Here is a 15,541-nt window from a genome sequence, read left to right on the forward strand (position 1 = left end):
AAAAACAGGGAAGCCCGGAAAAAAAGTAACAAGCCATTAAACTAAATAAAATAACAAAATATTAAACTAACTAAACCGATTACAAATCAAATAACACACAAACAAAAGTCGCAAGAAGAGAAATAGAATTGACAAAACATGATATCTATAATGCAAAAACAAAGAAGTAAATCAAACACATCAAATTTAGCACTAAACGGGACCGTTCCATCACAAACTATCAAAATTCAAATAAATAATTACATAAAAAGTTAGGATAAAAAATACAAATATATAAATAAATAAATAAATAAAAAAACCACAACAAATATAAATGAAAGAACAAAAAAAAAAAAAAAAGAAAACCACGAAAGAGAATAGCAAATCATTCCACCAAAGAAACTCTACTGAGATAACAAGTTAAAAAGCTTATACAAAAGTCACAAGAACATAAATAAGATCAACAATGCAAACAACATGCACAGCTGCAAAAACAAACATCGAACAAACCCGATAAGTTAAAAAATAAAAATAAAAAGAGGTTTAAAATCAAGAAATATAGAATAGACTATATAAGATAAACATTTAAGACATGAAAGAACTTATAAACCTAAACCAACACAGCCGCAAAGGCCACATCAGAAAACCCCACAACAAATTAATATGATTGAAAAAGAAGTTCGAAGGTGACTACTATAAGCTCTCTGGATGAAATTGCTCCAATGCCCATAAGATCCTTCTAATTCACATGTCTGTACTGTGGCGACTACTATAAGATCTCTGGATGAAATTGCTCCAATGCCCATAACCCTGTGATAATTTGAAAGTTTTGATACAAGTCAAGAAAAAGAAGCAAAAATGGGAATTAATTGAGTGACGAAATGTAGCTGTTGGTATATAAAAAAGAATTGTAGTTAAAGCTCTATGTACCTGCAGTCCACTGCCTCGTTGGGAGTTAAAACTTTTTTCTTTTCCATCAACTCATCTACCCCTCTTTTCCATGTCTCCATCCTCTCCTAGTTTGAACTCATGACGTTGTCATATTGATTTGCTGCAACATGTTTAATGTGTCAATATCTTACTTTAAAATATATAAAATGCAATACATAAGGGATATAAAATGAATGGTATGTAAAACTAATACTTTTTTTAAAAAAGAATTCAAGTTAAAACTCTATGTACCTGCAGTCCACTGCCTCGTTGGGAGTTAAAACTTTTTTCTTTTTCATCAACTCATCTGCCCCTCTTTTCCATGTCTCCATCCTCTCCTAGTTTGAACCCATGACGTTGTCATATTGATTTGCTGCAACATGTTTAATGTGTCAATATCTTACTTTAAAATATATAAAATGCAATACATAAGGGATATAAAATGAACTTTTAACATAAAATCCAGTTATGAATGAAAAGTGAATAAGAGACACTACTCACACAATAAGATCCACCTCATTCACGTCTTTGTGCTATGGCGACTACTGTAAGCTCTCTCGTCGAAATTGCTCCAATGCCCGTAACCCAGTGAACTTTGAAAGTTTTGATAGAAGTCAAGAAAAGGAAGAAAAAATGAGAATGTACTGAGTGACAAAAAGATATCTTTTTTATCTCATCTTCCCCTCCTTTACCTGACTCCATCATTTTCTAGCTAAGACTGTACTAGTTTGAACCCACGACGTTGTCATATTGATTTGCTGCAACATTTTCAATATGTCAATCATCTTACCTTTAAAATATAGAATGCAAATAAGGGATATAAAATTTACTTTTAACATAAAATTCTATGGAGGAATGCAAAGTGAATAAGAGACACTACTCGCTCCATAAGATCCTTGTTCACGTCTATGTGCTGTGTTGACTACAGTAAGCTCTCTCCAATGCCCGTAACCCTGTAATAATGTAAAACTTTCAAATGTGAGAAAGGAAGCAAAAATGTGAGAAAGAAAAAATATTTTGTAGTTGGTGGGATGTAAAACTTATCATAAAGCTGCCTTTATTTTCCCTACCAACATTTACATCCCTGAGAGAAAAATCTTATGGAATGTACATACTGTGAACAGGGTTTACTGCAAAAATTCCAAGCAAGCATATTAATACAAAAGAAACAAAAAGAAACGAAAATCAACAGTTTTAAGGTATATCAAGGGATAAAACAAAACTCACAATTTAATAAAAGGGATGTATTAATTAATAAATATACCCATAAAATAAATATATAAATAATACAAAATAAACAGAATTAGGAGAAAACATAAAAATAAATAAAAATAAATAAAAAAAATTTAAAAAAAAACTGAAAAATAGCACAATTGTAGTAGTAAAGTTCAATATCTAAAAAAGCTAACTAAAATTCCAGCCCAACAAAACAAGTCACGAGAGGAGAAATAAGATCAATTAAATAAATGACATATATAACAATAAAAGAGGAAAAAGGAAACCTAAAAGTACAAATTTGATGTCTAATTTAGAAATATAAAGATAGATAAAAAAAACAAGAATAAAATATAATAGTGAAATAACATCATGCAAACAATCACAAAAATTTGGGAGCAAAACCATCGATATCTAAACAAACAATAACGAAATATTATGTTGAGAAAAAAAATTAGAAACAAAAGATAGAGCAGAGACCATCTTACTAATCGTAATCGTATAGATCAAAGAACTCAAAAACAAAAATCACAAGGATAAGCAATTCCCACAAGGAATCAAAACACTAAATGGGATCGTCCCACGCAAAAATATCACAAGTGATCAAATTTGTACAAACAATCACAAAAATTTAAAATCAAAATACATGTATCAAAACAAAACCACAACAAATTTATAAAATTAAAGAACAAAAATCACAAGAGCACAGAAATCAAAAAACAAACCACGTTTCAAATTCTCTAAACAAAATTGTACCAAGTAGAAGCATCAAAATAACAAAAAATTCAAACAAACAACGTCAAAAATTTTAAATCTCAATACATAAAAAAAGAAACCACAATAAATCAAAACTCACAAATAGAAGTCACAATAAAGAGAAATAATATCAACAAAAACGGGACGACACCATACAAAAACATCACAAACATTCAAGATTCAAACAAACAACCACAAAAATATAAAATCAAAATACAAATATCAAAACAAACCACAATAAAAAGAAAAGAAATATTAAAGAAAATAGCAAAACATTGAATTAATAAAACCTTAGATTACAGATTAAAGAGCTTACAGACAAAAAGTCACAAGCACAGGAAGCAAAAAACAAACAATATTTCAAATTCAAAACTAAACAAAACTTTACCAAGCAAAAGCATCGCAATCAATCAAAATTCAAACAAACAAAGTCAAAAATTAAAATGAAAATACATAAAAGGTAAACCACATTAAATTTATAATCTATAATCTAAAAGGAAAAAAAAATGGAAGGAGAAAAGAAAATAATCAAACATTCAACTAACGAAACTCCGCTTAGATTATAAATCAAAGAACTCACAAACAAAAGTCACAAGAGAGAAATAATATTCACAAAACGGGACCATACCAAGCACTTCAAATTCAAATTCAATACTAAACGGAACCACACCAAACAAAAACATCACAATCATTCAAGATTCAAACATAAACAATCACAAAAATTTAGAATCAAAATACAAACATAAAATTTAGACTCAAAATACAAACATCAAAACAAACCACAATACACTAATAAAATGAAAAGAGAAAAAGAGAAAAAAAGTAGCAAACCATTGAAGATTTCAGATTAAAAAATTCACAAAGAAAAGTAAAAGTAAACAATATGCACAGAAAGAAAAATGAAGAAAAAAAAAACAAACACTTCACAACAATGAAAACAAGTAATACCAAGCAATGCGTGCGTAACGCAGTAAGTACTTAAGCAGCCAGACAACTAAAATGTGGTCACTAAACACTAAGGGCCAAGAAAATATTTAGAACTAAAATGGCCTTACAACCGGAAGAACTTAATTCTTTCATTTTCCTGAAACCAGAGAGAAAATTTCAGCCAAAAACATTGAAAATAGAAATCAAGGAAGAAAATCTTGATGAAAACTTAAAAATATATAGTCAGTTAGCTTCCACATTCTTTAAAGCTGGGCAAAAGAATTTCACCTCATTTTCATCATGATGATATGCTTGGTTCAGCATTCTCCCGTTCCCCTATTGAGGACCAAAACCCTCCTGATAAAGCTAACAGTCTAAGTAAACTTAGGCCATGTTAAAGGATTTAAATGTTGCTACCAGCTGCATAGGTCAAAACCCCAAGCTTATGACTGAAATAGAGTGCCAACAACGTAACTTGATGGTGAACAAAGAACCAGATTAGAAACATGAATAAACTTTAAGAGCAGTAATAACAACCAAGGAGCCTCACCCCTTCCACTATTCGCAGATAGCCACCTCCAGACCTGTAGAGGAGGTTCTAGCAACATCCTCAATATCCTTTATGACAGATTTCAGAACAGCCATGTGTACTTCACCCAATAACCTTGAGTCCTGAAATATTGTAGGGTACTAAATGATAAGTATCACAAGGCAGATTCAAAAGTGAGGTTATAGATAAAGAAAATTTGAAGACAAGAACTTACATGATCATGAAAAGCTTGAAGAAACTCATCAAGAGTAAAAGACCGAAGGCCAAGAACATCAACGAAAGTAACCAAGAACTTCCACGCCTAGAAATACACATAACAGTTCAGCATTCATATAATAGATCATTCTGGAACCGCTTCTTCAATGACAATATATGCCCCCAGCCAGAGGGAACACAGAAAACTCACATCAATTATAAAATATTTTTCCAAAAAATTTTAATCATAATTTAAAATAAAGGTAAGCTACAAGTTTGCAACGCAGGAATTGCGTTTCAATTTCGACAAAGCAATATCAACTTCGTTGCAAATACTTTCTCTAGTAAGTTAACTTCAAAATAAAATAATTACAAAAAAAGGTACAGCAACTTAGTTTGGCAGCAAAAGTCTCGCAAATTCGGAAAACAAATAGAACACCTAATAAACCTTACCATGAGAAGTTTCGGACATTCGCTTCAGATTCAGTCCAAGGATGATTTGGAAAAGGCCTCTTCATTCACTCCAAGTTTGGCCACATATCTACATGTAATTTGTGTCAATAGTTAGTGAGAAAAGAGAACTGCGGACCTTCATTTATTTGACTTTGGACACTCATTAGAACAGGGAGAGGGACAGACCTTGGCCAAGGAGGAGTTGGCGCGAGGAGAGGGAGTTGGCGCGAGGAGAGGGAGTTGGCGCTAGGAGAGGGAGTTGGCGAAGGAGAAGAGGGACTGACCTCGAAGGAGAAGAGGGACTGCTTCGAAAGTTCACCGACGGTCTTTCCTTGAACGACAGAATGACGTTAGGGCTTATTTATAGAAATAATTTCAGTATTTTTTTTTTCTTAAATAATTTCAGAATAACGTTAGGGTGTAAAAGCCCAAAGTGTCCAAAACCCACAGCTCAACTTGTTCAAAACCCACAGCTCAACTTGTTGGGCTTTGGATTGGATTTGGCTTTCTTTTAGGCTTTAGGTGTCCTTGTTTCTAAATTTTTTCCTTTTCTTCAATCTAAATTAAATTCAATCTAAATTCTTTTAGGCTTTAGGTGTCTCAACCATATGTGATCCTGTCTCCCGAACTCCAATGACTCACTAGTGTTATTCTAATTCTCATCCAATGGAAGGTAAAGCCGAAGACAAAGACGATAACTCACCCGTGTCATTCGCATCCAATGGAAGGTAAAGAGGATAACTCACCCGTGTTATTCTCAGTGTCTCAAGCATGTCATGTGTGATCCTGTCTCCTCCAGCATTTGATCAGAGTAGTCAGTTTAACCTTAATCATGAAAATAGACCATTTAAACGGAATGTGCCATTCTTGGAAGTGAAAAAATATGTCTCAGTCGGTTTGGTTGAGTGTAGAATTGGTGAACTTTCTTAATCAAGAAATACTCTCCGTTGGTATGAGACATGAGAGCTATGCTCAAAGTGGACAATATCATACCATTGTGGAGAGCCGTGTTTGTGCTATGCTAACATGGTATCAGAGTCATGCCTTCAACTTAGTCGTGCCAATAGATTAGTAAATCCTCAAATATCGAACAAAAGGAGTCAAACATCGTCGAAGGCAGTAAAAATGACTAAGGGTAGTAAACAATATGCACAGAGAATGATGTGAGTTTCTTTATACAAATGAGGTCATTATCATTTATTTTTTAGTCATTTATTGTAGGACCCTAATGAACCAAATTAATTAATGAGATTAAACCCTAATGAACTTAATTAATTAATTTAGCTATGATTTTGAAATCAAAAGGTTGATAAAAGAAAATAGGTATGGTAGAAAAAATAAATAATCAAAATTTGAGAGTGGAAGAAAAAATTAGAAGAAAAAGAAAAACGAAAATCAAAGCATGCTGACAAGGCAGCACGCACTTATCCTCAAATCAACTCCTATGATTCTAAACTCTTAAAAAAGAAGGCTAATGGCAATCAAACCAATTCCCAAAACCAATCCCAATCCCACGCCGTTTCTCACACCACCATCCGTCTCATCCGACGCCGGATTGGCGGCGTCAGATTCCGGCGCGGTTCCCTCGTCAGGAGAATTGTCGGTCCTCGGACCTGGAGCTCTTGGCGGCGGTACGCCGGCGTGTTTCCCAAAAAGAGCATCAGGCAACAAAACTTGATCCACTACGTAAACACCCAACGGAGATTTCTCTCTGAGCTTATTGTTGATCTCCACCGTAACCACGCCGGTGGATACATTGACTTGGTTCGAATTCGGTTGGCCAGTGAAGTTCAGCCCCCAGTCTCCGGCCAGTGTCCTCGTCGGGTTGCTAACCGTCTGCAGATCCATCACCGTGTAGAACTGCATCAAATTCAAACCCAAATATGATTATTACCATAATTTTAAATTACATATATATATAAATTCAAACCCAAATACAATGATATGATATTATCCACTTTAAGCATAAGCTCTCGTGGCTTTGCTTTGTATTTTTCAAAAGGTCTCGTACCAAATGTAAATAGTATTTCTCACTCTCGTGATCTCCCACTGAATTAACTAATGGGGGACTCACTCCTAATAATTCTCAATAAATATATATATATATATATAATATAAATATATACCTTACTCAAGACATGGAAGAGGAGAAGCTGGCTCTTCTGCTGGTCGTTGAGGCTGTTGAGGGTGCCAGATTTAAGGGCGTTGAAGCCATTATCAGAGGGAGCAAGAATGGTCATGCCCTCGTGCGAGTTGTCGAGCTGATTCTCGAGCTGAGAGATCAGGTTGCTTTCGCCGAGGAGGCGAAGGAAGGTGCTGAATTGGCCGCCTTCGGCCAGAATGCCGGTTATGTTGATCGAAGTTTGGGCGAGAGTTTGAGAGAACAGAACAAAGGGTAGGAGGAGGAGGAGGAGGAGGGGAAGCGCGGTGGAGGCCATGGCTGATGAGTTAATGAGAGTAGTGATGGAAGTGGAGGTTTCTGCTGCTGTTTATAAAGGAGGGGAGTTGGAATTTGATTGGTTGGAAATGAGCTGGATTTATGGTGACACCTCAGATCTCGACGGAAAAGTTGGGATAATCGGAAAAAGTCTACGGCGTAAACAAATCTAAATGCATTACGAAAAATGAAATTATTTTATTTTATTTTAATTCTTTAGTGATTTTTGGTTTTCTTTTAATTTTGTATAACAGATGTAAATGACTCTTGGTACCCTTTTTTACTCTTAATATTCCTATAAAGGCTAAAATAGATTAGGGTCCGAACAAATTCAACCAATTTAGACTACTCAACCTAAACTATGAAAGGTGGGCATGTGTTGAATCATGTCGTTACAAATGGTATTAGAGTAATAACTCTCCCAGTAATATGTGGTTTAGGGACAAACCGAGGTGAAAGTTGGTGGGCATATGACACTCGAGTAAATAAGAAGTACATGAATGAACCGAGACCACATTCGAATGAAAGTGATCTTGAAAATAGAATAACTGAGAAAAAATTAAAGGAAATTAAAATTACAACCAATTTGTTTAATAACGATGATTAAATGATAACTAATGATTAAAATATCATTTTCGTCTTACACGTAAAAAAAAGTGCATAATAAATTATGAAATTTTATTTTCATGTTTATTTTTAGAAATGTCAGGTTTTTTTAACAAGTCTCTAACTAATTGTGCATGTTTTGACCTTCTCATACATATTTAATACAATATTGAAAAATTAAATCTCCATCTATAAATTTCAAAAGTTATTATCAAATGATTTTAGATTTATTAAATATAAATTTGAAAATTATTTTTTAAAATTAAAGGAATTAAATATCACCCAATGACCAAGAATTTACTAACATTTTCCATTTATCTATAGTCTGAAATCTTGTCTGAACATCTGGTATAAAAAGGTTACTATGAACCAAGACATCTCAATCATATACTATAAACTTGAAGAAGTTGTGAAAAATGTTATTCAAACTATCACGGGATAAAACCAAGTTACATTAAGTGAAGTCAAATTATATTAAAGTTGAACTCAAGTTGCAATTAATTTCACGTTAAAAAATAATAAAGTTTCATTATGCAACAAGGGTTTCAAAATACTTTAAGTGAGATTTTATATATGATGGGCAATTAAAATCAAGATTTATTTTAAGTTTTAAGATTTTTTAAATTTATTTTTAGGTTACATGTATGAAAGTTATACAGATGCGCTATCATCGTAAAGTAGAATCATTGCAGTTTTATATAATTTTTGTTACATGTTTAGAATCATTCAAGTTTGACATCATCGATATTGTTTGAGGAGTGATTCGAATCTTAAACACGTGTTCTTATCTTGAGACATTTGATCAACATGCTAATATGAATCTTATTTCCCATGAGATGAAATTAAATTGATTCGAACGTTTTAATATTTATGAACTAGGGTTTGTAGGTGCGAGGACGAGGTATGGGATAGAGAAATCCTCATCCCCACAAAAAATTCTATTTTTCTTTTTTGCGGGATTGGGGTAGAGGTTCCCCACGAGAAATTAGGTGGGATAGCGATGGATAATTCAATCATGGTCTCCATCCTTGTTTATCTCACGAGGAGAAATATCTCTCCACTCCCTCCTCTATTTTTTGGGATTCCTAACCGGTAGGTCTCAATGGAGCCCTAACTTTGTAAAATAAATAGACATCTCTCATTGTATACGAGATATTATATTTGTTCGGTATAAAATATAGTTTTTTTTATTTTTCTAAAGTTATAATTTTATGTTCCTAAAAGAATTTCCATGGTGGAAAAACAGTTAAAAGAAAACTATTTATACATAGTGAAAAAGAAATCTGAAAAATAGTTTGTTGTTGTAACGGGGGGTTTGGCATGTGAGCTGCATTGGCCTGCCCTCAATCCATGATCTTCCTTCGACGACACCTCAAAACGGTGTTGTCTTCAACAATCCCCCCAATGCCAAGCAATCCATTATAAAATCCTCTCTTTCTCCTGCTGTTTCTTCTTCCTCCAGATCCTCTCGACGTTCATAATTCTTCTGTAATTCCAACAGCTTTAAAGATCCACATTGGCGGTGGTGGATGGCAAAAACCAACAAATATACCTCCATCAATTACAATCACATCTACGATAAGGATCTCTCCCCCAATTCCAAAACTGGCAACAATCCCTCCAAAAACCCATCATCTTCTTCTTCTTCCTCCTCCTCTTTCGCTTCTGCAACTTATTCTTCCATTTCTTCGGCTAACAAGTCCCATGGCCGCATGCTCGTCCTGACCCGTCCCACTCCCAAACCCATCTCTTCGCCGCCGGTCCTGTCCCCTCAGCCTCAATCTCGATCCCCATCTGCCGATCCTCGTCCTGTTGCGGATCAGACCCGTCCGCAATGCGAATCCGATTCGATCTCGCTTCGCCCTCTCGGTCGGACAGGTACGGGCGCGATCGCGCCGTCTCCGATTCCGAACTTGGAGAAGGACAAGGAGATTCCTCCTCCGACTGTGACGTTGCATAAACCGGAGAAATTTGTGCCGCCTCATCTCAGGGCGGGCTTCGTCGGGAAGGAGGAGAGACCTGTGAACGTTGGGATCCGATCTAGGGAGGCGAATCAGAGGCAGTATGGGAATTACGGGTCTCCGGGTCGGTACGGTGAAGATGGGCGGCCGAAATCCGGCGGTGCGTATGAGAGAATGAACGGGGCGGGAGAGGCAGATCAGGGGGCGATGGTGAATCGACCAAGATCCAGTGGGAATCGCCCGAATTCTAGTGGATGGTATGTTTCTCTCAAATACCATCAATACAATTGAAAACTAATTTTGGGTATGGAATTGCCTTCTGTGGATGCCCTGTTACCATTGAACTGAGATGCTGTTGTGGCTTTTTGAGTTCATTACGAGATTCTCTTGATGTAGTTGACTGTCTAAAGATGAATCAAATCATTTTATAATCTCGTGAGTAAATTATAGAGTAGATGGCTCCTTTTGTCTCAATGAATTGGGATTAGGACACTTCCTGGCACTGCATTATACGTATGGAATTGCCTTATTTGGATGCCCTTTTACCATGACACTGCTACGCCCTTGTTTATGAGTTTGATTTTTCTGAGATTCTCTTGATTTTGAAAGGCTCTGTGAAGATGAATCAATCCATTTCATGCCTCCTTTTTTGGGTCTCTGTATTTAGACTTCTAAGTGTTGGCCTATAAGGTGTAAAAGTTTCTTAGGATAGTTTGAAGGTTTGACCTGTTAGATGAACATGACTCTCCACAATGATACGATATTGTCCACTTTGAGTATAAGCTCTCATGGCTTTGCTTTGGGCTTCCCCAAAAGGTCTCATACCAATGGAGATAGTATTCCTCGCTTATAAACCCATGATCATTCCCTAAATTAGTACATGACCCATTGGAGACGCATAATACAAAATCCATAATTTTCTACCAGGAAAATGTAGAAGCCTCCAAAAGAATGCCCAAAAAGACATGTTGCTCAAGCATCTTGCATATCTCCCAACGCAGACATCTCATTTTCAGACTTCTTGATTGTATGCTACACGTAAAATCCCAAATCTAAATAACATCACATCATATTCTACTCCTTTGATGACACGACGCAAGGAAAACAATCAAACACAGCCCCAAAAGTTCATCTTGCTTTTGCTTTACTTGTTTGTGTTCATATCATTAATGTCCTGTTGTAAACATTGCTTTCATTCAATTTGTATCCTCACTGAATTTATGTTGGCGACGAATAGTGCTTCAACGGATTCATTCTGAAGTTGGATACTTTTCCAAGGATGAAGATGGATCATGTCGTCGAAGTTTTTACTTTTTAGAATTGTTTGCCATGGAAGATAAACGGATACCACCAAGGTGACAGGATCTCAACAATGAAGTGACGTACTTCAGATTCAGATTGTTATACCTCAAGGAAATTATGTTTCTTTGGCTTCTTCACCCTTCTTCTGCATTTCTGGAGAGGGATGGAAGGTCGTTTTGGAATGTAGAACTGACCGGTGTTATGTATTGTCATCATTTTCATTGTCGTCGTTTAACTGCTTTTAGATCAGGGTTAGCATCTTGTGTGGAGGATGCTGCTGTGTTTTTCATTTTTCATCTCACAGTTTGTAAAACAAAGTTTCTTCTGGTGTGTGAGGATATTAGGTTTCTTTGAGCTTGTTGTGGTCTATCAGTACATTTCATTGTTGAATTCTTTCTAGAGATGATTAATGAAATGCCCATTCTAATGTAGAACCGCAGCTACATGCCTCTACGATGGTATGATATTGTCGACTTTGCTTTTAGTCTCTTCAAAAGACCTGATACCAACAGAGACATGATCTTTTTCTTAATTAGCTGATATGAGACTCCTCCCTCTACAAATTTCTAGAAATCCTTTTATTCAATTAAACTTTCAAGTTTAAATACACATAAAGGTGCTCGAGACTCCCATTAGCGAAAAGGGTAATCGAAGAAACCTTAGATAAGGGTCGGTAGACAATACCCTCATGGGTAAATTTCTATCAGAGACCTCAAACCCAGTATGGGAAAGATCTTGTAGCCACTGAATCCAGCTTCCTTGAAAGCTTCACTCCACTCCTTCTCATCTCTCTCGCTTCCATTTAGCAAACCCATCATCACCATGTCAAAGCATAACTGAGATTGAATGAACGTATCCTCCAGCTTGCTGCCTACCACCATATCAATTACGATCACCTTCCCTTTCTTTCCATTGCTTGTGATTGCTTCTTTGCAATTCTTTAATATCTTCACACAATCTTCATCATTCCAATCATGTAATATCCACTAATTTCATCACATATGCAAAAATACCATCAATCTAATATTAATTCAATACATTGAAGCTTTTGAAGTAGAAACAACACAAATTAAGTTTACCTTCAACACAAGAACATCGGCAGGAGGGATAGCTTTAAACATATCTCCTTCAACATATTTTAAGTTCCCTTCACCCTTCAACTCACCCACCACTTGGGGAACATCAAACACTGTGCATTCAATTTGTGGGAAAGCCTCTGCAATGGCTTTGCCCACAGTTCCAGTGCCGCCACCAACATCAACTAGCGAGGCAACTCCATCAAAGACTCCTTTATGTTTGTCCAATAACACTCTGATCACCAACCTTGCATCACTCGCCATGCCTGAATTAAAAATGTCACCCTGTTTCGGCTTACTGCCCATGAACTCCCAAAACGACATTCCATGAGCCGTATCGAATGGCGTTCGGTCTTCGCTTTTGAACCAGACAGAGAGGAGATGCCATGGTTCCACGAGGGCTGGTTGGAGTATGGAAAGTAAGAAAGGTGTTACACCACAGGGATTGTGTTTAAGAAGAAGACGAGATGAATTGGTTAGGACATATCCTTCTTCTTCTTCTTCTTCTTCCACTTCTTCGCCACTATTTTTGGGCAATTTTTGTAGTACAAAGAAACCAGAGTGAGTCAATAGACGCATTAAGCGATATATGAAGCGAGTCTTATGAGGATGGAGTTGGAGGGCTGAAACAAGACCAGAAAGGGGCATAGGGTGAGGGCCATGGCGGTGGATGGCGTCTGGTATGCCTAGTTCAACCGCACATTTGAGAGTCATGGAGTTGATGAAGTTGAGGAGGTGGTTCCATATGTGGGCTTGAGCTTCCAGCAGCTCATCGCCTACAACTATTGGCAACATCTTTTCACTCTCAAAATTCATATCCACAACCAACAAGAAAGAAAGATCGAGTGTAAGAAGTTTAGTTGAGAGGTCGTTCTATTTATTAACAAGACAAACATATGAGTGTACTATTCTTTATGGCTGTTAATTTACTAGCGTGCTAAAAAGAAATAAAGTCTAAATTAATAAAAAATATTTATCTGAAAAATATATTTTTAAATTTTAAAGGATATTTCTGAGACAAACAAGGCATTTTTATTAATTTAACAAAAAATAAAATAATAATAATAAAGAAGAGATAATTAAAATTAAAAAATAAAAAAATAAAAAAAAACATGAAACATTTATTTTCAGAAAGATTTCCGTATTAAGTTATTTTTGTGTGGTTAAGGTTGGCTGTTGAGTAAGGAGACTACAAACCCATCACTAACATCATTTCGAAGCAATGGATCATGGGTCGTAGAAATAACATTCATAGAGAGGTGCCCAAGCCTCCTAATAACAGAAAAGGGTAATCGAAAAGCACTAGAAAGGGATTACATAAACGTTACATAATATCCTTAAAACACCATTTTTGTAGTAAATCATAAAATGAAACATCACTAAATGGAAGATAGTGTCATGGGTAAATTTCTATAAGAGACCTCGAACCCAATATGGGAAAGATCTTGTAGCCACCAAATCCAGCTTCCTTGAACAATTCACTCCACTCCTTCTCATCTCTCTCTTTGCCACTTACCAAACCCATCATCAACATGTCGAAGAACAACTGAGCTTGAATGAACGTATCATCGCTTTTGTTGTTGCCTACCACCATATCAATTACTATCACCTTCCCTTTCTTTCCATTGCTTCTGATTGCTTCTTTGCATTTCTTCAATATCTTCACACATTCTTCGTCATTCCAATCATGTAATATCCACTACGTTCATCACATATGTAAATACCATCAATCTAATGTTTATGTAACGGCCCAGATCCACGTTAGCAGATATTGTCCTCTTTGGGCTTTCCCTTTCGGGCTTGTCCTCAAGGCTTTAAAACGCGTATGCTAGGGGAAGGTTTCCACACCCTTATAAATGGTGGTTTGTTCTCCTCCCCAACCAATGTGGGACATCACAATTCACCCCCTTCGAGGCTAGTCCTCGCTAGCACTCTTTCCTTTCTCCAAATCCACCCCCTTTGGGGCCCAGCGTTCTTACTGGCACACCGCCTCGTATCTACCCCCCTTCGGGGAACGGTGAGAAGCCTAGCACATCGTCCGGTGTCTGGCTTTGATACCATTTGTAACGGCCCAGATCCACCGCTAGCAGATATTGTCCTTTTTGGGGTTTTCCCTCCCGAGCGTTCCCCTCAAGACTTTAAAACTCTTCTGCTAGGGAAGGTTTCCACACCCTTGTAAATGGTGGTTTGTTCTCCTCCCAAAACGGACATCATAGTTTATTTATCATATATATATATATATACATAGAGAGAGAGAGAGAGAGAGAGAGCTTTGGAAGCAGAAACAAGAAACTTTATTTTTACCTTCAACACAAGCACATCAGCAGGAGGAATAGCATTAAACATATCTCCTTCAACATATTTTAAGTTCCCTTCACCTTTCAACTCACCCACCACTTGGGGAAGATCAAACACTGTGCATTCAATTTGTGGGAAAGCATGTGCAATGGCTTTGGCCACTGTTCCAGTGCCGCCACCTACATCAACTAGCGAGGCAACTCCATCAAAGACTCCTTTATGTTTGTCCAATAACACACTCATCACCAACCTCGCATCACTCGCCATGCCTGCATTGAAACCCTCCCCATCTTTGACCTTACTCCCCAAGAACTCCCAAAACGGCATTCCATGAGCCGTATGGAATGGCGTTGGGTCTTGACTTTGGAACCAGGTTGAGAGGAGCTGCCATGGTTCCACGAGCGCTGGCTGGAGCATGGAAAGCAAGAAAGGAGTTACAGCGCAAGGGTTGTGTTTAAGAAGAAGACGAGATGAATTGGTTAGGACATATCCATCTTCTTCTTGTTGTTTGCCATTATTTTTGGGCAGTTTTTGAAGCACAAAGAAGCCGGAGTGAGTCAATAGACGCATTAAACGATATATGAATTGGGTCTTATTAGAATGGAGTTGGAGGGCTGAAACAAGATGAGAAAGGGGCATAGGGTGAGGGGCATGGCGGTGGATGGCGTCTGGTATGCCTAGTTCAACCGCACATTTGAGAGTCATGGAGTTGATGAAGTTGAAGAGGTGGTTCCATATGTGGGCTTGTGCTTCCAGCATCTCATCGCCTGCAAGAATTGGCATCTTTTCACCCTCAAAATTCATATCAACAACCAAGAAGAAAGAATAAAGAATAATGAAGTGTAAGAGTGTGAGT

The 15,541-nt window shown here is 36.8% G+C and overlaps 4 protein-coding genes and 1 long non-coding RNA gene across 6 annotated transcripts; 1 reads left to right on the forward strand and 4 right to left on the reverse strand.

The window, feature by feature from the left end:
* Window positions 1-1,160: 1,160 nt before the first annotated feature.
* On the reverse strand, window positions 1,161-5,358 carry LOC111811849 (uncharacterized). The gene is made up of 9 exons (XR_015411963.1): window positions 5,192-5,358; window positions 5,006-5,093; window positions 4,572-4,658; window positions 4,358-4,479; window positions 1,980-4,256; window positions 1,740-1,862; window positions 1,602-1,667; window positions 1,411-1,502; window positions 1,161-1,282 (listed from the first exon to the last, which is right to left on the reverse strand). It is a non-coding gene; the product is annotated as an uncharacterized LOC111811849 (long non-coding RNA).
* A 973-nt stretch (window positions 5,359-6,331) lies between these two features.
* Window positions 6,332-7,473, reverse strand: LOC111811798 (fasciclin-like arabinogalactan protein 6). Its single transcript, XM_023698832.2, has 2 exons — window positions 7,132-7,473; window positions 6,332-6,865 (listed from the first exon to the last, which is right to left on the reverse strand). Exons 1-2 carry the CDS (start codon window positions 7,441-7,443, stop codon window positions 6,464-6,466), a joined length of 714 nt encoding a protein of 237 aa, XP_023554600.2. The 5' UTR covers window positions 7,444-7,473; the 3' UTR covers window positions 6,332-6,463.
* Window positions 7,474-9,279: 1,806 nt separating this feature from the next.
* LOC111811777 (uncharacterized) lies at window positions 9,280-11,750 on the forward strand. Of its 2 annotated transcripts, XR_015411981.1 has the most exons (3): window positions 9,280-10,266; window positions 10,937-11,036; window positions 11,247-11,750. XR_015411981.1 is itself a non-coding variant. In XM_023698805.2 (2 exons), the coding sequence occupies exons 1-2, from the start codon at window positions 9,578-9,580 to the stop codon at window positions 11,266-11,268; spliced, it is 711 nt and encodes a 236-aa protein (XP_023554573.2). In that variant the 5' UTR covers window positions 9,289-9,577; the 3' UTR covers window positions 11,269-11,750. The 2 variants fall into 2 exon arrangements, 1 of the variants encoding a protein (XP_023554573.2); XM_023698805.2 differs by lacking the exon at window positions 10,937-11,036 and having other exon boundaries at window positions 9,289-10,266.
* A 116-nt stretch (window positions 11,751-11,866) lies between these two features.
* On the reverse strand, window positions 11,867-13,212 carry LOC111811733 (putative O-methyltransferase 3). Its single transcript, XM_023698754.2, has 2 exons — window positions 12,391-13,212; window positions 11,867-12,297 (listed from the first exon to the last, which is right to left on the reverse strand). The coding sequence occupies exons 1-2, from the start codon at window positions 13,201-13,203 to the stop codon at window positions 11,998-12,000; spliced, it is 1,113 nt and encodes a 370-aa protein (XP_023554522.2). The 5' UTR covers window positions 13,204-13,212; the 3' UTR covers window positions 11,867-11,997.
* A 464-nt stretch (window positions 13,213-13,676) lies between these two features.
* On the reverse strand, window positions 13,677-15,533 carry LOC111811736 (putative O-methyltransferase 3). The gene is made up of 2 exons (XM_023698756.2): window positions 14,692-15,533; window positions 13,677-14,086 (listed from the first exon to the last, which is right to left on the reverse strand). The coding sequence occupies exons 1-2, from the start codon at window positions 15,487-15,489 to the stop codon at window positions 13,784-13,786; spliced, it is 1,101 nt and encodes a 366-aa protein (XP_023554524.2). The 5' UTR covers window positions 15,490-15,533; the 3' UTR covers window positions 13,677-13,783.
* Window positions 15,534-15,541: the final 8 nt, after the last annotated feature.

This window comes from Cucurbita pepo, chromosome 15, assembly GCF_057944985.1.
Source record: "Cucurbita pepo subsp. pepo isolate OVF chromosome 15, ASM5794498v1, whole genome shotgun sequence".
NCBI lineage: Eukaryota > Viridiplantae > Streptophyta > Magnoliopsida > Cucurbitales > Cucurbitaceae > Cucurbita > Cucurbita pepo.

What these genes read in the sequence shown, in the direction of transcription:
- LOC111811798 (XM_023698832.2), bottom strand. Translation starts at nt 7,443, where the DNA reads ATGGCCTCCACCGCGCTTCCCCTCCTCCTCCTCCTCCTCCTACCCTTT. An exon ending in TCTTCCATGTCTTGAGTAAG is followed by an intron (nt 6,866 to 7,131) that starts GTATATATTTAT and finishes AATTTGATGCAG; the next exon opens with TTCTACACGGTGATGGATCT.
- LOC111811733 (XM_023698754.2), bottom strand. Translation starts at nt 13,203, where the DNA reads ATGAATTTTGAGAGTGAAAAGATGTTGCCAATAGTTGTAGGCGATGAG. An exon ending in CCGATGTTCTTGTGTTGAAG is followed by an intron (nt 12,298 to 12,390) that starts GTAAACTTAATT and finishes TGATGAAATTAG; the next exon opens with TGGATATTACATGATTGGAA.
- LOC111811736 (XM_023698756.2), bottom strand. Translation starts at nt 15,489, where the DNA reads ATGAATTTTGAGGGTGAAAAGATGCCAATTCTTGCAGGCGATGAGATG. An exon ending in CTGATGTGCTTGTGTTGAAG is followed by an intron (nt 14,087 to 14,691) that starts GTAAAAATAAAG and finishes TGATGAACGTAG; the next exon opens with TGGATATTACATGATTGGAA.
- LOC111811777 (XM_023698805.2), top strand. Translation starts at nt 9,578, where the DNA reads ATGGCAAAAACCAACAAATATACCTCCATCAATTACAATCACATCTAC. An exon ending in CGCCCGAATTCTAGTGGATG is followed by an intron (nt 10,267 to 11,246) that starts GTATGTTTCTCT and finishes GGCGACGAATAG; the next exon opens with TGCTTCAACGGATTCATTCT.